The 22,447-nt window shown below is 31.4% G+C and overlaps 1 protein-coding gene across 3 annotated transcripts; it reads left to right on the top strand.

Moving 5' to 3' along the window:
- Positions 1 to 4,336: 4,336 nt before the first annotated feature.
- On the top strand, positions 4,337 to 19,342 carry LOC108373768 (sodium channel protein para-like). 3 transcript variants are annotated; one of them, XM_017629713.1, is made up of 6 exons: positions 4,337 to 4,424; positions 4,509 to 4,699; positions 6,918 to 6,950; positions 12,214 to 12,369; positions 12,471 to 12,676; positions 18,955 to 19,342. In XM_017629713.1, the coding sequence occupies exons 2-6, from the start codon at positions 4,550 to 4,552 to the stop codon at positions 18,965 to 18,967; spliced, it is 558 nt and encodes a 185-aa protein (XP_017485202.1). In that variant the 5' UTR covers positions 4,337 to 4,424; positions 4,509 to 4,549; the 3' UTR covers positions 18,968 to 19,342. The 3 variants fall into 3 exon arrangements, with proteins under 3 accessions (XP_017485202.1, XP_017485203.1, XP_017485204.1); XM_017629714.1 differs by lacking the exon at positions 6,918 to 6,950; XM_017629715.1 differs by lacking the exon at positions 6,918 to 6,950 and having other exon boundaries at positions 4,509 to 4,696.
- Positions 19,343 to 22,447: the final 3,105 nt, after the last annotated feature.

Below are 22,447 nucleotides of genomic sequence, written 5' to 3' on the forward strand. Positions count from 1 at the left end.
AAGTTTCAATACAAACTTGTGGAGAATTTACCTAACCCCATTTTTTATGAAATTGTAAAACCGTGATATCTTAGATTTCTTCATTTTTTGGCAGCAACAGCAAATAGTTTTGATTTTTTTTAGCGAAAAACCTTCCACACAGAAGTTCCAAAAAGCGCGGTTGGTTATGATTGAACACACTTGAATTGAATGTGAATAAAACTAAGTTTGTGGTTATATCAAGGCGAAATTTTGAACAAAATTGTAAAAATTGTTGCTTCTGTTGATCTAATAAACCGCCTACACATTTTTTTTTAAATATCTATTATGTAAAGATATCGGTCTGTTACAATTGTATTATTCTCAAATACTTTCGTTTAATTTCCATATGGCAACATTTAGCTTCAAAAATATTTTCGAAAGTAAACTTTCTAAAACTCTTTAGTTTAATATCCGTATTGTAATATTTCATTTATTTTACCGTTTTAAATTGATACAAACAGGCGGCAACCACCCTAACAATTTCCCAAGTTCTTTAATTTGATGCCTCTATTACAATATTAAATTTATGTTATCAATTTAATTAAATAAAAGTTTTCAAACCGGTAGGCCTTTGTAAACCGCTTTCTATTGACAGCCGTATTGCAACATTTACTTTATCGTATCAATTTACTTAAACTGAAATTTTCAAATAGGTGGCAACTCTCTAATTTTCTCTTCTATATTGTAAGTTAGACCTCTATCGATACATCGGTGAAAACTGAACTCGCTTCCATGCACTAGTTTTCGAGTGATGCGCGTACAAACACACAGACAGACGGAAAAAATTCTAAAAATTGTTGATTTGGCTACTAAAGCTCTAATAAAGATATTAATTTTATTTTAATATATATAGTGTACAGACATCGGCCTGCTACAATTTTTTATAAGTATAGATTTAATTTATTTTATCAATTTAATTCAATAAAAATGTTCAACCCTCCTCAAAAATATTTTCGGCTGTAAACTTTCCTAACCCTCTTCAGTTTGATACCAATATTGCAATATTAAATTTATCTTATCAATTAAATTAAATAAAAAATTTGCAAAAAGATGGCAACCCTAAAAAATTTCAGCTATAAGTCTTCTTAAACCTCTTTCTTTTGACGGCCATATTGCAATCCTTACTTTTTGTTATCAATTTACTTAAACTGCAATTTTCAAACAGGTGGCAACTCTCTAATTTTTTTCCTTCTATATTTTAAGATAGACCTCTAGTAATACATCGGTGAAAACTGCATTCAATTCCATGCATTAGTTTTCGAGAGATGCGCGACATACAGACAAAAATTCTAAAAAAAATATCGATTTGGCTTCTGTTGCTCCAATAAATACCCCTCATTAATTTTTCTTTAATATCTATGATGTACAGACATCGGCCTCTTACAATTTTATTATACGTATAGATAATTAGCAAAAAGCGCGAAAAATTGGTTTTGCTTTTTTGCAACAATTTCTGTTGAAAATACTTGCCACATTTAAGTGTCAAGGTTGTAGAGAACTAACTAACTAGCATTCGACTAGTGGTAACTATTTATTGACTGCAGTATATTTTGCTTAGCTGCACATCCTTCTTTGCACGAAAAACGTGTGCACGTAACCGAAAAAGGCACTTAAGCGAATTTTCTTTACTACTTCAATGAGGAAGGTATCCGAATCCCTATGAAACCAAATATTAGCGGAGCACTTACCATGTAGAAATTACTGCAAGCGAAATTTTTACCGAATGTTATCTAATTATCTATATAACTACATTGCGACAGTCAAAATCGGGATGGGATGAAACAAATGGGAAATGTTATATCGGTCAAAAACAAGTTATACGTGGCCCGGCGTTTCGCTGGGTCACGTCTAGGAATCGAGATACATCGATTTGAAGTTAGTAACTATCATATAGGGGAAACTGTCACCTTTGGTGGTCTTTTTTTTTGACATAACTCGAGAACCACTAGTCCGATTTTGCTCAAACAAATTTAAAAAAATTAAAAATTACAATTCCTTTAATCTGTTAATATAACGTTTTTCTATATACTCAACAGTTTAATTCATAAAAAATCCAACAATTCAAAAAAAAAAAAAAATTAAAAAAATAAAAAAATTTAATATTTTGGTCAAAAAATATTTTTTTTCTTCATACATTTATTTTTACCTGCAAAACTGTTGATTATATAGAAAAACGTTATATGAACAGATTAAAGGAATTGTAATTTTTAATTTTTTTAAATTTGTTTGAGCAAAATCGGACTAGTGGTTCTCGAGTTATGTCAAAAAAAAGACCACCAAAAATTTAATATTTTGGGCAAAAAATATTTTTTTTCTTCATACATTTATTTTTACCGGCAAAACTGTTGATTATATAGAAAAACGTTATATGAACAGATTAAAGGAATTGTAATTTAACTTTTTTTAATTTGTTTGAGCAAAATCGGACTAGTGGTTCTCGAGTTATGTCAAAAAAAAGACCACCAAAGGTGACAATTTCCCCTATATGATAGTTACTAACTTCAAATCGATATATCTCGATTCCTAGACGTGACCCAGCGAAACGCCGGGACACGTATAACTTCTTTTTTTACCGATATAACTTTCCCCGGTAGTTTGAACCCTTCCCGATCACTGACCCCTACCATTTGTCTCACAGTGTAATTGATACTAGTCGGACAATTTTTAAGGCAGGTATCGCCAATGTGCAGTTATGTTGAATGCATCTATCGGAGCAGTTTCCTTATAAATGTTAAAAATAATGCTTTTGATGCGCATTTTGGGGTAGGTATCTTAAATGTGCACTTAAGCATAGAGGCAGCAAAGCAAAATATACTGTATTTCCTTTGGCCGTAATTTTGTGTGGATATTTAAATAGAAACTTGTAAAGAAAACGAACTTCCGATAACGTCTGCACGACTTTACAACTAACTTAAAGTTAGTTTTGTTGTTAGCTAGTTTAAAGTTATTTATTTATCGAAGTCCCCCAAAAAAGCTAACTAGAAGTTGGTTAACTTTTTTCGTCAGGGTAGTGGTGTAAGGGATGCGGCTTCAAATTCATTTCCACAAAATTGATTTTTAAGCCATTCCCTAGTGGATTTTTGTTTTCTGAGAATTTCATGTAGAATCCGAATCTGCTGGGAACGATGTCAAAAAGGAGATGTAACAAAAAAACAGTGGCAGAGAAGGCATTCCAGTTTTGGTTTAGTCTGGTGGGCGTTCTGCTTGAGAACAAAAGTATTATAACCTTACGTTAAGAATGAGAGGATCATCTGCGTGTTGGAATCAAAAATCGCTTCAGTGAGAACCACAATTGTTAATTCAAAGCCAGAGGAAAGCTGGATCATTTCAACTTCCAGATCGTTTATCATTACAACGAAACGAAAAATTACACTGAAGATGGCACAACGCCGAAACCGGTTTGTCTCCAAACCAAATTTGACAAGGGATGACGGAAATTCGTTCCAAAATACATCGAACAATTTTTATTTCTGTGAAAGACAAGTTTGTGTCTGAAGTCTTTAGTTGACTTTATTTGTACTATAATTATGTTTCAGTTATTTTCTGATTAATTTTAAAATGCAAACAATTCAAAATAATGGAACGCTATGAGAAAAATTTTGTTCTCTTCCTTTCTTCGCTAATAGTTCAAAGAATATTTCTTCTCGTTTCGTTCTCTGTCAGAAAGTTCCTGAGACTCTAGTTCCAAAATTGTTCTTCGAGAGAAACTTCCTAAGATTTTGATCGCGTTTTGTTCTTTCCAAAACGTTGCAGAGACTTCTGTTCTCTTAGAAATGCTCCCGAATTTTTCGCAATTTCTCCTCTTTGGGAACGTTCCACATGGGTTTGTTCTTATTTAATTCCCATTCAGAACGTTCTCGACAATTTTCTAATTTCGGTTTTAGTTTTGAAGAGTCCTTGGGAACAAAACAACAATGAAAAAAAAAATCGTTCCACAAAAATTGACCCGGCCTAATGTGAAATATAAATATGTATGTGTGCAGATTTTTATATACATATGTAGCGAAAAATAAATTATTTAAAAAATTGTTGTCGGTATTGTGAAAAATTCGCTGTGCCTAAACTTTATTGGCTGACTGTAAGAGTCGACCTAGAGTATCTGCGTCTTGAAACTGTCACACGAATTGGGGCAAATAATTGTAAAGTATTTTTATATTAAAAATATGTCAAAGAAAAACCAGATTTGTAAAAAAAAAATATTATTAAGAATAATAACGTACTTCGTCCCAAATTTTATTCACAAACAATTGAACTGAATGAGTTTTTATATTATATATATCATTACTATTATGCTGCATTTATTGTCTATTTTCAGATTTGTAAAAGTGGAGGGCGCTAGTTGAAGATGGCGCCTCGGATATAGCTGTTATCCAAAGCTAACCCGCGACATCCATGTGCCTCATGTAAGACTCTCGCACCTATCCGTTCTGATTAAATACTAATTATTTTTTATCTACAACTTGAAAACTTTGAAATTAATTTTACAGGCCTTGGAAATCTGAGGCTCTCATCGCTGGCCGTATAGACAATGACAGAAGATTCCGACTCGATATCTGAGGAAGAACGTAGCTTGTTCCGTCCCTTTACCCGAGAATCATTGATTCAAATTGAAAAACGCATTGCCATTGAACATGAAAAACAGAAGGAGTTTGAAAGAAAGAGAGCCGAGGGCGAGGTGGTAAATAGTTTATTTCGAGTTATACAATTTTACAGCAATTATTAATTATTTTCTACTAAGTATCTTCAATTCTAGTACGATGTACACGTGTACATATTTACTATCTATTATCCTTTTTAGATTTATTTGTTAGACTACTCCCTATAGTCCTTTTACTATTTATTTACATAACTGATGTTAATTTTTTTATTTCAACAAGAAATTGTAGACCAATAATAATTAGCAGTTAAAGAGGCCCTGTTTCCACATTTCTCACTTCCACATAGATCCTTCCTTAAGTTTAGTATAAACACTACAAGTTGAAGTTGATTTTGGGAGTCCAGCACCCTAAAGGATGAATCCAAAGTTAAATCAATTCATGTTTCACCCCTTTTCTCCCTCTGTCTTTCGTTTTATCAAACCTCAAATCACAATCATTTTAGGTACAATATGTATTACGAATGCACCTCATTTATAACTACTAGTAATGCTATTGAAAACATATCCCCAATTATCGATTGAGATTGTATACAATAATTTGCTTCCCTTATTCAAAGTGTTGAGAAATTTACCTAAATTGACATGTATGTAAATGGCGACAATACATACATACTCGTATGTGTTTTGGTATTTACCTTGCGTGTTTTCTTAAAATACAACGAAACAAATTTAAAAAGGCAGAAGTACATATTTGATGTCTTTAATTAATATTAACTTCCTGTTTTATTATTTTATTAAACGTGGCACAACGTACATTTTCGTATATGCTTGCATTGAATTTGAAAACTTATTAAAATAGGCTTCTACTATTTATATGTGATTCTATTGTACATTTTCTATTTGAATGTTCTAAACAGTGTTTATTGTTTAAAACTAAACACTAATATTAGCAAAAGAAAAATATGGATACAACTATTTCCTATATTCTAGATTTACCCTAATCACACCCTTCTTGTTTAGAAAATAATTCTAGCAATTTCAAGTCAGACTATCCTTGTATCTTCATAAGCCACCATCTTTAAAAGTAAATATTTTGTGCCTATACATACATATCTATCCACATAACATTGACATACATGATTTATTTGGGAATTATACTTTACAAGTACATACATATGTACGGCATGGCAATGTACGTACAAATATATTTTGACTTAATTTTTAAATTCAAAGTTCATCATTCGCTTGTACATACAATAAACGTTTGTTTTCCTCATTAAGGTCTTCATTTCTATGTGTAATCAATCGTATATTTAGGGAATTCATAAGGTGTGTTAACAGACATACTTAACATTCGTATTTTAATGCCGTAAATTTTTAAAACGGTTAAAAGTACATTTTAGTTGAAGTATGAATCAACTTAAACTATTTTTAATCGATATAAAATGCATGTTATTAAGATAATACGATACCTTGTGACTTCTCTATTAAAATACATACAAGTCAAGTACAGCCATATGATCTTACGGACAGAAACAGAATTTTTTGAGTACATAACTTTATGTATTTAGTATATGTTGGAAAGTAATCGTTGTATATGTATGTGTTCTAACTATTGGCTTCATTGCCTTATTGGCTTTAATTTACATATTGGTTTAGTTAATGGTAAAAGGCTTATTATATTGAGTATTTAATTTGTAATAATTTTTTATCATGCGAAGATACGGACTGTTTGAAAACTTCACTTACCACATACATATGTATATACCCTACATATTCACATAATACTTCTACAGTTAGTATACTGATGTATAGCAAACAAAAGGGTACAGTACACAGGGAGAAATATATGCATACAAAACTTTCACTTAGCTTCACTCAAAACATTTATGACCACAAAATATATGATTGTTTCATATTAGATTTGCAGATTTCGATTTCACTTAATTCCTTGTAAGCAATTGTTCCATCGTCCATCCAAAGTTTAGAGTTGATCACAGCTTTCAACAATATAATCAATCATCACCAATACCAATACAATAAACTTATAATAATTAGTTTGGTAAAATTTTAAACTTAAAACGTATGCTGGTGAGAAAGTTTTACATATCATTTTGTTTCTTATTTCTCTCTTTTTCTCTATCTTTTTCTTCCTAAAATCATAACCGAACAAACAAACAAACTCTTCCTATTTTTATGTACATTTCCTTTTTCGGGGTCCTCTATTGTCTCTTATAAAACATTTAAATGCTACATTAACGATAATGACATATAAAATGTCGCAAAAATCCTCATTCAGCCGCAATATGGTCGCAAGAAAAAACAAAAAGAAGTAAGACTTTTCAGAAATAGCGAATCTACATATTACATAACACTTTATTCAAGCAGCTTCGTTTGTCTTGTCTACTCTTCTTACATACCTTCTTAGCACATTGTACCTACTCAAATAAGATATTATTTATTTTTTGCCAAACTACAATTGATTACAGCTTTAAAGTGAGCTTTTAAATTGTTTAGACTTCTGAAATTAGTTTTAACTCAATACTTACATACTTTCTTATTTTCACATTTCGGTTTAACATAACTAAGACCGCGTAACAGCAAATTCAAACAAGCACAAACATACAGACATGCATGACTAGAATTTAATAATTACTTACTTACATATGTATTAATATATGTATGTAATAGTATCCTGTTTAAATCATTACTTATGCATACACATTTGCATTCAGCTATTTCGTTTTTCGCATGGGTCTGCAGCAGAAAAATCTTTTATTTTAACTCCATTCGTTAAAATATTTAGCATTAGCCCAAGATGATAAAGCAACGCAAACAAGCAGGAAAAGTGTACGGGGTTTAACATTCTAGAACGTTCTAATTCTACATTTCTAATTTTCCCTCAAGCACAGAAATAACGCAACAATTTCATAGGTATTTATTCACGCCTTTGTGGTTTTTGGGTTATATATTTTGTAGTGTTGGGAAGTATCGAGTACTTTTGAGGATCTAGCTCTTTGGTATCGATACTTTTAAGAATCGGGTATTTTACAGAGTACTGAGTACTTTCTTTAAATATACACATGTTGCTAACATTACAATACTTAGTGTAGAGATCTCACAAGCTGGCAGTATCTTATTAAAATTAATATATGAATCCAAAATTACGTCAAATGAATGGCTAACTTTACTGGGTACAAGTATTGCACTTGAAAATTATTGAAACTGCAAATAGAGTACAATCATTTCTGAATACCGCTAAATATAAATAAAACTCAGTACTTTTTAAGTATATTTGACACTTAATACTAAGTATTTTGAATCGATCCTGAGTACATGTATCAAAGCGATTATAGGAACAGAGTAGTTTTGGGTACTGAGTATTTTCGAGTTCTTTAATGTTCTGAGTACTTTCGAGTTCCTTTTTTGAGTGCTGAGTACTTTCGAGCTCTTTCGTGAGTACTGAGTTCTTTGGAGTCCTCACTACTCACTCCTTTAAAAAAATTGGGTGCTGTCGATCCTTTTGAGAATCGAGTTCTGAGGACTTTTGGTATAGATACTGCCCAACACTAATATTTTGTTCATAATAAAAAACCACGAAAGTGTGAATACGAGTAAATACTTCTAGTANTTAAACATAATTTTTCTGTAGTGTATTTTATTGTTAGACAACAACAACCTGATAACTACATATTAATAGCGTTAAACTCAACTTTTCAACTTTTTTCGTTTGGATATGGTTTCAGCATGTCAAACTTAAATTCATGTTGCATTTGATTTGAATTATGGCTGCCCTAAAACTTAAACTCTCTTTTTTAGTAAATCAGGATATTCGATATTTGAATAAAAAATCCAATCGATTCTAAAAGTTAAAAATAAAACAACAACAAGTATTTGAGTATTAATAAAGGGTTGTATTATCTATTTTGCAACTTGATAGATTCAGTAATTTTGATAACATTATCCGAATGACCAAATGCATGGATATTAACCGGACATTCGGATATCGGTATAAAAAAATAAACGAATATCAACTGTATTTCCGGATATTATCCGTATACACGAATATCCGAACTTACATATACCAGGATACCCGAATATACGGATAGTCCCTGCCCTATTAAACGCTTACGCTTAGATGTCAACCCGGCATATTTATTTAACACTAGAATCTCCAGTGAGCAAAATTCGACCACTTAATCATTCTCATAGTTGTTGTTCACGCTTGCCTGGTTATCAGCTTATCTGGTTAAACATAATTTTTCTGTAGTGTATTTTATTGTTAGACAACAACAACCTGATAACAACACATTAATAGCGTTAAAAATAATAATTCTTCAACTAAACTAAAGTAATAATAAGTGGATTCACAAAATCGATAGCCGCAAAGTTGGTCTGGAGTCCACTGGATCCCGTGTGGCCATTACGTGTTAATATAAAAGTATTGAAAATCGATGGGATTAGGTATTAAAAGGGTTCCAGTGAATTTATAGAGAATGTTTGATTTAAGTATTTTTGTTATAGTTAGGTAGGAAATGATAAATACATAAATAGTTTTCTTTTGACCATACTACGCAGATGTCTGATGATTGACTCATCCTTATGTACATACATATGTATCTACATATGTATATATGTATGCAAAAGCTTTCTTCTTCATAAATATTTTGGTATGTATTTGTGTATATACATATCTATCTGTGTCGAAAAAATCCACCAACAACAACAAATAATTGAAGAGTTTCTGATCAAAAGATGATATGTATTCGTATTTCCATTTCCGTTAATTTTTTAGTTTTTTGGTTAATAACTATTACCTTCGTGACGAGCCACATTCGAAAACCTACCACACTTCGAAACATGTTTAATATTTATTTATTTTTTTTTAACCTTACCATCCTGTTAAATAATGGATAGTGGAAACATCATCTTTAATTAGACACTCCTCAATTATACAAGTAAACATATATTTGTTGCAGTTTAACGCCAATGTATGTATGTATTCATACTAAAGGTGGTTTCGAGCCCAATTTTTACCGCCCTTTGCGGCGAAATCAGTTTCCCGACTTATGATTGCGTAGCCCTGCCATTCATTCTGTAACTCATATCTATAGCAATTGAAAATATGTGTTTGTATATGAATCCGATGGATACTATCGCACCGTCAGTGGGTAAGAGGTAACTTTATTGAAATGTTATGCTGGCGATCCACATTGTCATTATTTGTAGTGAATTTTATTACATTTCAAAAAATTTGTTCTTATGTTGAAATTTCTTGAATTTAGTGGCATAAGTATGTAGACTGCAAACTTAATTTTATATCATACTTCAATATGAACTCACGTAACTCAATTTCAAAAGAGCGAAATTAGTTGTTTGCCCATTTGTACATATGTACATAAAATTTCATAAACTGACTGTGCTTCTAAAATAATATTTCAGAAAACCTGCCCTTATGTATGTATGAGCATTGAGTTATTTTTTTTTTTTGTAAAAATGGACTCAATATTTAACATTTCGTTGCTTAATCTTTTTGTGAAAAAGTCGTAATAAAATTAACAGAAATTTTGTAACAAAAGTTATAAATATCTATGTACATAATTACTTATGTAAGTAGGTAGTTTTGGGAGGGCAGCAATTTAAATTTTTTAAATATTTATATGCAAATATTTTAAGCTTAACCGTTTTGCATTTGAGGGCTTTTTTCAAAAAAAAAATCTTTAAGAAACTATTTTTATTCATAAAAAACTCCATTTTTGGAGGTATTTTCAAATCGGTCCAGCTCACTTAAATCTTAATATTTTTCCGAAATATTTTGGTGGACGTCTTAAAATATAGTAGGTTTTATAATTCCAATGGAAAAATAGTACCGATGATTTTTTTTTGATGGGGAGTGATGCAGTCTAATGTATATCGATTAATACTCAAGAATATAATTTAGTTAGGTAGACCTTATTAAGGCTTACTAAAGAAGGGCTGAAGAAGGCTCTTCCCTGCTCACCTTCTAGAAGGGATTTGTTTATTAAAATCTACGCGTATGTGCAAGTTTATATTATTTAAAACTACAAATGAATTTCAATATACATTTTGATTTGCAACCAACCTTATATAAAAATTGTACCTCAAAATGCATGATTTTCATGAATTAAAGAAGTAGCTTTAGAAGAAACCCCTAAAAGGCTTTTTGAAGTATACCTACAAACAGGGACGTGAACCGGTTTTGAACCGGAAAACCGCTTTTTTCTATTAATTAACTGAACCATTAACCGAACCGAATGTTTGATCCGAACCGAAAACCGAACCACTTTCTATAAAGGTTTAAACGTTCGTTTCAACCAATTTTCAATAGATAAATGTACCCACTTTTTTCTTTTTGTTAAACATGGTAATACCTACCATGTTTGCTTACCATGTGACAATATCAAATGTAAGGCGACTCATCTCGTTTGACAGACACTTGGCCCTTAACCTTGCGCGTAATTTTTTTGTTTTTCGAACCGTTGAACCGAACCGAAACCCCGGTTCAAATACCAAAAAAACCGCTTTGATGAACCAATCCAAAAGTTCAAAAACGGTTCGAACCACTGAACCGAACCGACCAAATTTTTCATCCGGTTCACGTCCCTGCCTACAAAAGCCCTTATCTTGGTAGCGAAAGCAGAAGGCCTTAAATTTTTTGTGGTTTTGTGGTACAGACCATTTAAGTACTGTGCTTTAGTATGCAGCTTCTGGTAGGGTCAGCTGTGTTCCAGGTTAGTACATTTTGTTTTTAATCAATTTAGGTATTACTGCGTTACAGTTGTTATTGATGTTTGAATTACATCTGTAGATTCAATTATTCGTATAAGTGTAAATAATTTACTCCACTCACATGGTATGGTATGTGGAGTTTTAAGTTTCGGGATTATTTATTCAAATGAACTACATAGCATAGTGTTACTATTAAAATTGAGTTGCCTCCTATTCTGCACATTAATTTTTTATTTGATTTGTATTTTGAAGTAATACCCCCATAGTTTTTCTGATTCTGAATGGCTTAAATGTGTACAATCGATTTTATATTATTGCCACTGTTAATAAGTATATTGCATTTTTTGTAGTTCTGCTGTTACACTCGCTTCTTATTAAAATCTTATTTACATTACACTTCTGCCCCACCTTTTTACAAATAGCGACATGTTAAATAAATAACTTTCACATTGTTTAAAGGATCTAAGAAATTACGCACTTCAACTATTGTAAAATGCATAATTTGGACCAAAATCGAGGATTTCAGTTCTAAGAATTAAATGCAAGTCATCAACTCCCACACTCGATTAGGAATCAAAATTTAATTCTAATTCGTTTGAAGCAAAATTTCGCTCTACAAATACCCACCACTGCATATACATATATGTATCATCTTAATTATACACTATTAAAATAATAATTTAGGTTGATTTTCATTACGTTTATTATTTTATATTCATAAAACAGTTTTTACTCCGTAATTGCCAACGAGACTTTACTAACCTATCTTTCAAAAATATTTCTCGTACTGCACAACATAAACTTACTCCTACATACAATGGAAAATAATTGCGCGAAAAACTTAGATCCGATATGATGACGAGGACGAGGATGAAGGTCCACAACCGGATCCTACACTTGAACAGGGTGTGCCAATACCTGTTCGACTGCAGGGCAGCTTCCCGCCGGAATTGGCCTCCACTCCTCTCGAGGATATTGATCCGTACTATAACAACGTACTGGTAAGTCAATCAATTAATAATTTAACAAAAAAATATGAAAACCTTTTTTACAATCACAAAAAAACTGGTAACATAATTTTTGAATGTGTTGTTTTTTGCAGACCTTTGTAGTTGTAAGTAAGGGAAAAGATATTTTTCGCTTTTCTGCATCCAAAGCAATGTGGTTGCTCGACCCGTTCAATCCTATACGTCGCGTAGCCATTTACATTTTAGTGCATCCGTTATTTTCGTTATTTATCATTACAACTATTCTGGTTAACTGCATTCTGATGATCATGCCCACGACACCAACAGTTGAGTCTACTGAGTAAGTATAGCCTTCCAATAACGCAACATTATACGGGAGATTATAAATTTGCCTCTTTTTTAAATGCCAACAAGTGTATATACTTATGTATAAATGTAAATGCAAACTTAGCATTTGTAAACAGAGAAACACTGTTAGGCGTCTCATTGGTATTTTTTATATTATTCTTACAGAACTAGGGGACCTTATGTAATACACTCTCATTTCTACTTATACAACAAATATGTAATTACCTAAAAGGGTAATCACAGTCCGGTGCATATGGTCTGGCATTTGCATATTTCGATGCACTTATACATTCACTGCAATAAATTGCAAACGGTTGCCTTGGTAGCAATCATTTTTTTATTTACAAATTCACCGAAATATGCAAATGCACGACCATATGCACCGGATTGTGATTACCCTTTATGTATTTAAAAAAAAATCTAAATATGCACTGTTGTTTTTTTGTAACTGAGTCACAAAAGTATACTCAAGGCGGTTAAAAAAATCCAAGTGCATAGCATCTTCCAACAACAAACGTGTAATATATTTTAAGGACTTTATAGTCGAAAGGGAAATCAAATGGGCTCTTTTAAAGAATTTAGCCAATACATCCATAAACAAACTTGCTAATTATAAACGTATTGACATTTTGGTACGAGTTGGTGTTTGGCTACAATATTCTAAAGAGTCGCTTATCGTTTAACGAAGTTATGTAGTTCCATCCCGTGTATGCTACCGGGTTCGTGTTTTTGCCTTAACTGTAATACGCTGTAATAATAAATACATAGTGTTCTTTTGCAGCTCGGTTACAAAAGAAGTCAACTAAATAAAACAATATATGTACATATATTCGCATTTATACTGGTTTAAACAAATATATATGTAGTAGCTATAAATATTCAACTAGAGTTCTAGATACATACTAAGGTAGCATTAATGATTTGTTGATAGAAAAATATATATTTTATTGTAGTTGAGTTTCACGCTTTTATCCAAAGTTTTTTTTTTTTTGTATATTTACATATGTACGAACTATATACCTAGCTATATATACCTACATATAAATTTGCCATTAATTGTATTTATTACCTTTATACTTGTAGTATTTCCGCCGATTGCGATACTTTCATAAAACTGTAAAAAAACAAAAAAAAAACAATGGTGTAAATTAGTAATTGCCCTACCTTCTTAGCACATGAAGTTGTTAATCTTGTCGAATCATAATAATCTGATCATATGAAAAATGTTATGCAACTGTCAACATATACATACAATAATTTTATAAGATAATTTCACAATTGTCGTTGTCGTCCATGGTGAAATTATAAACAGGTGAAGTAGTAGATAACTTTCTCGCTTTATTTTCTTGACATTCGGCTTTGCTATATAAATTTTTCAAGGCAAATACTCAAATAGGATAGTGTCGAATCAAACAACAACAGGTTATCAGTTCTTCGGAATATTTTTTTTTTTTGTTACCGCATAACTTTTGGCCACGTTAACTGATTTCTGTAGTTAATTCTATTTCTAAAGGAAAGGTGGTACCTCAAAGATGGACCTATACTAATTTGGTTTAGATCCTATCTTTGGGTCATGAAGAAATTAACGGTACTCTTAAATTTTTATTTGAAAATTGAAGTCGGTTTTGTTTTTTGCTTGAAAATTACTTGTTTTATTTTCAATTTTATATGGTTTTAAAATGCTTGAAAACGTCATCATGGCCGACGAATTGAGAGATTGATTCTACCTTGTAATTTTTTTATCATGGTTTCACACTAATCCATGACAGCTTTTTATTTATAATTTATGTATACGTTGTAGATGCATTCCAATTGAGTAACCAAATAAAAGAAACTATTTTTTGATCATTTGTACTATTTGTACGACTTTCCGTATTAAAAATTTTTATACAGTATTTGAAAATATACCCCATTTCAAAATTAAAATGCCGCCACATATTGACAAGTTTTAACAATTTTTTTTTGTTATTAGATTTTAGTAATTTTTTTTTTATAAAATATAGAATATTCTTTAACGACAATATATTAAAAACAACTGAACAAACTTTCATAAAAATTTCAAGCTTTTTATTTAGATCTCTTAGAAAGATTTGGATTATGTTAATTCTTGTGTAATAAAGCGCAAATTTGAAGTTGCTAAGGTTTACCTTTGATTTTAGGCACTTTTATTTTGCTGACAGTCTTGTGTATTTTCTTCCATTCAAAGTATGCTTGAACATCTTTTTATGTGCATATATGGAAGAATACGAGCAACACCTTGTACAAAAAAGTTGCCAAAATTCAACGGTCAGCCCTTGCAACTTCAAACTTGCACTTTATATATTTTTACAAAAAAAATTTAATTTAAGTTTTATTGGGCTTGAGGTCGTTATTAATGAAAACTTTTGTGGAAAAACAAAAATAATTTATAAATGGTAGAAGTTATAGCTGATATTTCGGAGATCACCACACCTCCTCATCAGACTTCTTCACTGGGATTCGATCCAACGACCCCAGCTTACAATAGTACAGTATATAGTTGGTAGCAATGTGGAAATTATTTTATTTATATATTTACCTTATAAATGCTATTTATGTAAGAATATATACAGACATGCATATACATATATGTGGGAGATTTTCCTAATAAACGTTGTACCACTTTAGTCTTTAAAAATATTAATTTCCTGTAAATATTAAAAAACAAGTTTTAGAAATATCCATAGAGCTCAAAACGCGAACTGTTACATAACATTTTAATTGTTATTTTGTTTTTCGAAATAAAAAGCATGAATTCTGCAGATTTACCATTTGACGTGTAATTACAATAACAAAGATGACAATAACGCGTCGTAAAGCTAAAAAAAAATGAGAATTCTCTGTTACTAAACTACACATTTTTTACTAGATAATTCAATTAGTAAAAAATACTGGTACGTTACAAGTATGCAGTTTTCGACTTAAATCACATGTTTAAAGAATAATAAAGGGGATAATTTCTTATTGAAAAAGAACGTAGTGGATTCCGCTCTAAAAAACTTGTAGATATTTCGGACTCTTATATTACATTAAAATAAACTGTCGAATTTATTTTCAAATAGAAAGCTAATAACTTACTTAGTTGATATTAAGTTTTTACAGAATTAAAATGGTAATATTAGAAACCTTATTCTTAGTGGTCCCTTATTTTTGCAAACAAAGTCTTAACTTAATTAATGTGAAGAAAAATTTCATTATACTAATGTGTATATTCTCCAATATAACCCGATGTAATAAAGCACTTCTAATAAGTAGAACTTGATTAATAGCTTTTGTGTAGTAAATTTTTTTTTCCTGCATTCGATTTTCATTAATAGCAATAAAATTGTATTGTATATACATACATACATATATAGACTAATAATAGCCGTGTTTTTTTTTACACGCATACACATACATCTACGCTTAACGTGTAAAAAAATAATCATCGACAATTTCCATTTCAAAACAAGTAATTTTGATTTTATCGACAACTATTCATAAGCACTCATAAAGTTTGTCGCTTACAGCTCCATACAATTTTTAAGCGCAGAGACGTATGTGTGTAAAAGAAACACGCCTAATAGCTCGATTTTTTGGCACTGCCGTTTTCAGGATATATACAAATGTATGTATTTGAAAAATTGTGAGTAAATTGGCTATGGTAAATCCATTGTAATCGGGCTGTAAGCTACCGTGCATACTTGACATACCTTTGTACATATCGGAAATTACAAATAAATAAAAGTGAGTTTTAAAAAATTGCCTTCTTGTAAGTAAAAAAGTAAATGTAACAATGTTGAAAGTATTCATAATAAACGAGAGTTTTCAAAATTGCATAGCGATAGGTTAAAGAATACATACAGTGAGTGTCAGTCAAAACAGTGCAGTAATTTTTTTCCATATTTTGAAAATATTTGGTTATATTTTAATTATATTAAGTTTTTATAAAAATATCGTTCCATAAAACTAGAAGTATCTAACTTTGTAACAATAAAAAATCGTCAAAATTCAAAATTTTGTATTCAGAATTTTTTTGTGTATGCAGTTTTATGGTCATATTTTCATCAAAATTTCACACTTTTTATTCAGAATTTCTCGATTTTTTTTGGGTATGCAGTTTAATAGGCCATTAAATTTTAATATGGCATGAAAGTTTAAAGTCGCTACAAAATACCATTGATTTTTGGCAATTTTTTGTCGAGGGTTTTCTGCATTTTCTTCCATATATAAATAGACTTTGTTCATGCGTTATATGGAAGAAAATGCGCAACACCATCAACAAAAAAAAAAAAATCAACGGTATTTTGTAGCGACTTTAAACTTTCATGCCATATTAAAATTGAATGGCCTATTAAACTGCATACCCAAAAAAAATCGAAAAATTGTGAATAAAAAGTGTGAAATTTTGATGAACATTTTGCGATTTTTTTAGTTGTTACAAAGTTAGAAACTTTGAGTTTTATGGATTTTGTTGCAGTATGAACTATATTATTATTAAAAATTTGTAAATTTTAAATAAAACAAAATATTTTCAAAATAATGAAAAAAATTTACTGTACGATTTTGACAGTCACTCACTGTACACAGAGTTGGGCAAAATTTATTCGAATGACGGATAACAAATTAATAAATTGTTTTTCTCGTTATTCGTAAATAACAAATAACTTTGTTTATTCAAAGAAAAATTATTCGAATAATGGATAAATTATTTTATTCGAATAATTATTATTTTCATTTATTATTCCATCAACGAATAAAATAATAATAAAACAAGTAATCTATGTATATAGGTATGTACATATATTTATGTATAAAATGATAGCCGTTTTCGTTGTTCGGAATTAACTCAAAACCCTGGATAGATTTTACGGATAAAATTTTATTCGAATAATTATCTAAATAACAATTTATTCGAATAATGCCCAACTCTGACTGTACATATGCACAAGCTGGCAAATAGAACCACTTCACACATACATACTATGTACATACATATACGCCTAGGTTATTGAAACCGTTTAATTGAACATTTTCTATAAATGTCAAATAAAGTATTTACATGCATATATTTGAATAGTTCCCGCAGTAGAGCTGCAAAACTATCGACTAGTGACGCCATTCGATAGTTTGGAAAATACTATCGATATTTTCGATAGTATCGTATACTATCGTGTTGTATATGTAGGGAAACTTCAACTCCGAACAAAATGTGTATAATATATACATATTACATATGTAAATGTAAATATTGCACATATGTAAGTATAAATTTTTATATCTTATATTAATGAAAAAGAGCTTTTTGGAAAACACAATCGTCCGTCCACATTGAACATTTGAAGTTAACTTTGACGGTTGTTTGTTTACCAATAAAAATTCGAAAATAAATATTTGTTTGTTTTTGGGTTTCAATTTGTTTTGTGCGAATGTCTGCTTCATGATATTAACGCATACGGATTACTTAGAGACTTCAAAATGTTTAGTTCGTATGCATAAATAATCTCTGCGTACGATGAGACCTCATGGCAAATAACTAATTACCGCCTTGGCCTCTTTTTTGGCGGCCAGACATGCACACAATTTTGATATTTTTTGATAATTTTTAATATTTATCATTTTTCAGAATATAAATTTTTTGAACGTTGGCTGGCGTGTCAAATGAAAGCTTTTGGGTCTTTCTGATTGGCCGGAGCCGAAAGCTTTCTGATACAACTCTGCTCTGAACTGGTTTTCAAACGAGTTAAATGATTTAACTGGTTCAATTTTCCAACAACAATGGCATGCGATTTAACTTGTTTATGAACATGTTTTGTTCATTTAACTGGTTCAAGCCCATTTAACATGTTTAGCTCGTCAACTTGAACGTAGTATTGAACGTGAAATTTTAAGTGTTTTTCTTAGTTAGTTAAATTCACAGCGTCACTTATTAATGTACAGATCACAAAAATTCAATACACCCGCACTATCGAAACTATCGACTATCGCCCGAAAACAATCGATGTTTTTTCCATAAATAAAACTGTCGATACTATCGATAATACAACCGATAGTTTTGCAGCTCTATCCCGCAGTGTAAAGACCATACTAGTGATATTTGCCAATATTGTAGTCATGCATACATAAAAATGGAAACAATTATTGTTTGTGTTACTAAAAAGTATGTGAGTTAAAGAGTTTGAGTAGAAAAATGTTATATAATGATTTAGCAGTAATGTAGCGACGGAGAAAGTAACGTCATTTTTCTAGCTGATGTCAATATTGTCATCGTAGATTTGGTAAATGAATGAGTACCCTAGCAGCGGAGGAAAAACAAGTGGACCAATAAATCGGATACAAATAACGGAATCAAGTATATAGTAATACTACATACATTCATACAGATCTGTAAATGCAGTTTTGTTTTTAAAAACCCGTAAGGGGAATAAATAAAACCAGCCGGCTACGCAACTATCAGTGCAAGGATCCAACAACATAATCTGATATCAACCATCTGAAAAAGAGGTCATAGATACCAATCCAGCGTTGCAATTATGGCGCAATAAAGTGCAATTGACATAAAAGATTAAAGATGTTATAGACCAATGCTGTCAGTGTACATAATAGATATGTATGCACATACATATGTGTAAAATAAACTTAAACTCTCATCGTTTGCGTAAATGATTATGCATATATACATATACACAAACATACTTTTGTATGTTATTGTTGTTGCTGGATTTATTCATATTATTTATTTCAGAGAAAATACAGATATACACTAATGCTTAAAATATTTAGCGACGTGCTTATAAAATAATGAGAACATACAACTTACCCCCCTATTCTAAGGGCCAATTTCACAGTGCGTAGTTAACTCAGAATCAGCAGTTAATTGCAGATTTTTTTTTTTTTTAAATCTCTAGTTAACTGCCGATTTTGAATTAACTGCGCACTGTGAAATTGGCCCTAACAATGTTACAAAACTCGGCGCACCACTATTGTGATTTCTGCTGCGCTTGAAAATCTGCCACAAAAAATAGATTTTAAGTGCTAATGAAGTGCACTAAAATTTTGAATTTTATTTTGTAGCGGCATGTTTGCTTTAGGGGCATACTTTGAGGCGTAGTATTTATCACAATAGTGATCCACTGAATTGTGTGGCCTTGTTAGAATAGGGGGGTAAGACAGACGAATGTCGCTAGTCGGAAAAGAAGTAAGACAAATTATAATAATCTGCACTAAATACACACACTTAAACTTATTATGAAAACTATTTTATTAAGAACTCTTTATACTTAAGGCACGCGTTGAGATAAGGATATTAAGCTTAAAAGAATTTGCCGTTCGCAAGGCACACTACCTTAGCCAGGTCTAAATGCGATACCGCAAAGAATTTCAGATGTATATCTTTATAGATCGGACATCTGGGCTTGTCATGTGATTGGTATTCTCTTCAGCCCCTAAGTTGCAAACTGAACATGAAATGGGGTCGACTCTCTTAAAGGATATTGCTTGGAGGGTTAGGAAAATTAGATATCTGTGAGATGTACATATGGATTTAAGTCATGTTTTGTAGAGTTTAGGACGCTTTCGTAAAACAACGCAAATTCATTATCAGCACTTTTTTCTGGCAAAGCGGTATGTGTGACCTTAGAGAATCGGGGTAAACTCAGTCAACGGGTCGGGGCCAACATTACGAGACAGAACACTCCATACTTATGTATGTATGCATAGATGGACGGAAATCTAAGCAAATACATGTTTTTATTGGATACGCGAAAACGAAACTTAAAATTATCTCAATACCCTCTATCTGAAATTTTCACAAAAAATACTTTGTGATGTTAGAACCCATCTGGGACTTACCTGTCTTCACTTATGTTAATTCTGACTTTGCAATGTAATAGTAAATTCTTCTGTCAAGCGTTATACAAGGTCAGCATTAATATCACCGATGACAATTAAGCTTAGGTGGATTTTTATATCAGAATCCCATTTTTGTGAAAAATGCCGATAGAGGGTATTGAATATAAGCCCTCGATATCTTAGTCGTAAAGGCATTTCTGCATATTTCTTACGTAAAACTACCAACCGAGTACGGAGAGTGACTGCTGTTATATTTTGTTTCCAATAGTCATGTTTCATACATGCTTAGGATGTCCTAAAACACTGTATCGAAGATCTCAAGTTTTGAAATTACACAAAAAACGCTGAAACTCGTGAACTTAAGGCCCGTCCAAATACAACTTTGGCGTTGCGTTGGCGCTGCCGCTGCCGCTGTTTTGAAAGCAGCGCAAGTAATGCCCGTTCTTACTACAATGAACGCTTAGCAGTGTATACTTTGGTCACTAAATTAACAGACTACCGGCAAATAAATCAAAACTTTATATCAATAATTGCATTAAAAACTATATTCATTGCCCGAATTTGATTGAAAAGTAAAATTATTTCATATAATTTTGATTATTTTGAGCAGCTGGCGAACGACGCACGTGAAAAGTTAAGAGTTGGCCATCTTTCTGTTTTGCATTTGCGTTGGCGTTGCCCAACTTTGGTTTGGTAGAGCCTTTCATATAAATGCACGTATTCATAATCAGCTGTCGAATATGAATGATCAATATATGAATATGAATCAATAGTTAAACTCTTATCAGTGGTTAACTACGCACTGTGAATTTGGCCCTAAGGGCCGGTTACTCAATGTCTGGTTAACACTAATCTCCGGTAAAACATCGTTATCGACGTTACCGACTCCATGTTATATGCATGGAGCCGAACACGTCGATAATGATGTTTAAACGGAGATTAGTGTTAACCAGACATTGAGTAACCGGCCCTAAGAGTCTTAAGTTACGACCGAACCCGGAAACTATTATTTTTAATTTTGAGAATATGAACAATTTACCTATGAAACAATACCATTAGATATAAATAACTATTATTAACAAAGGTTTTTGCTTGATATCTTCAACTGTTCAACCATATTTTTTAGTTTTCTTATTTTTAATCGACTTGAAACAAGAGGTGGTTTATAAATTATAGGAATATTTTTGTTCGTTTATGCAAGTTTGCACCTCGATAACTTAGGACTACGTGAATCGATTTTAATGATTATTTTTCAATCGGAAACAAAGGCCTCTCTCGTTAATGAATTGAAAATGATTTGGACTAAACGTTACAAACTTCTAGCAACGAAATGCAGACTCAGACCCTACGTCAAGCTCACAAAGCTCTATTACAGAATATGTGCGTAAATCACCGCCTTTCCTGCAACCTTTGACTAAACCCTGTAAAATCGGCAAATCTCTGTCTCACCTGGGAATAGGGTAGGGAAGTTGTGATGTCATTACAACCACAGTTGGTATGGTATGTTACTTACATAATGGTATGCCGTTAATATACAAACATATGTATGTATATATGCATGTCAGTTTAAGGATAACTTAAGTTTCGATAAATTGCATACGATTATATTGACAATGTAATGTTATATAAAACCAACAAAATTTTGCTAGAAATAACTCTCATTTCTTAGGAAAAAATTATATTGTTAAATGCATCAAAAATGTTATCATTGTCAACTAAGTAGTACTTTAAGATGAAACCGGAAATATTATACAGAAGAGGTGTTTTAACCAATATAGTATACGTTAGTTTAATTTTAAGTCAAAATCATACATTCTAAAAATAAAAATAGATATCGAACTAAAAACAATGCTTATAAACCAAACTCAAGTGCAGCAATTCAACTTGAAGCTACAGAAACATTTAAAAATTCGTT

Source organism: Rhagoletis zephyria, unplaced genomic scaffold (assembly GCF_001687245.7).
Source record: "Rhagoletis zephyria isolate East Lansing unplaced genomic scaffold, Rhagoletis_zephyria_1.1 Rzeph_scaffold_07016, whole genome shotgun sequence".
Classification (NCBI taxonomy): Eukaryota; Metazoa; Arthropoda; class Insecta; order Diptera; family Tephritidae; genus Rhagoletis; species Rhagoletis zephyria.

Coding starts and splice junctions, on each gene's coding strand:
- LOC108373768 (XM_017629713.1), top strand. CDS start 4,550: ATGACAGAAGATTCCGACTCGATATCTGAGGAAGAACGTAGCTTGTTC. Junction 4,700..6,917: donor AGAGAGCCGAGGGCGAGGTG/GTAAATAGTTTA, acceptor ATCCTCATTCAG/CCGCAATATGGTCGCAAGAA. Junction 12,370..12,470: donor CGTACTATAACAACGTACTG/GTAAGTCAATCA, acceptor TGTTTTTTGCAG/ACCTTTGTAGTTGTAAGTAA.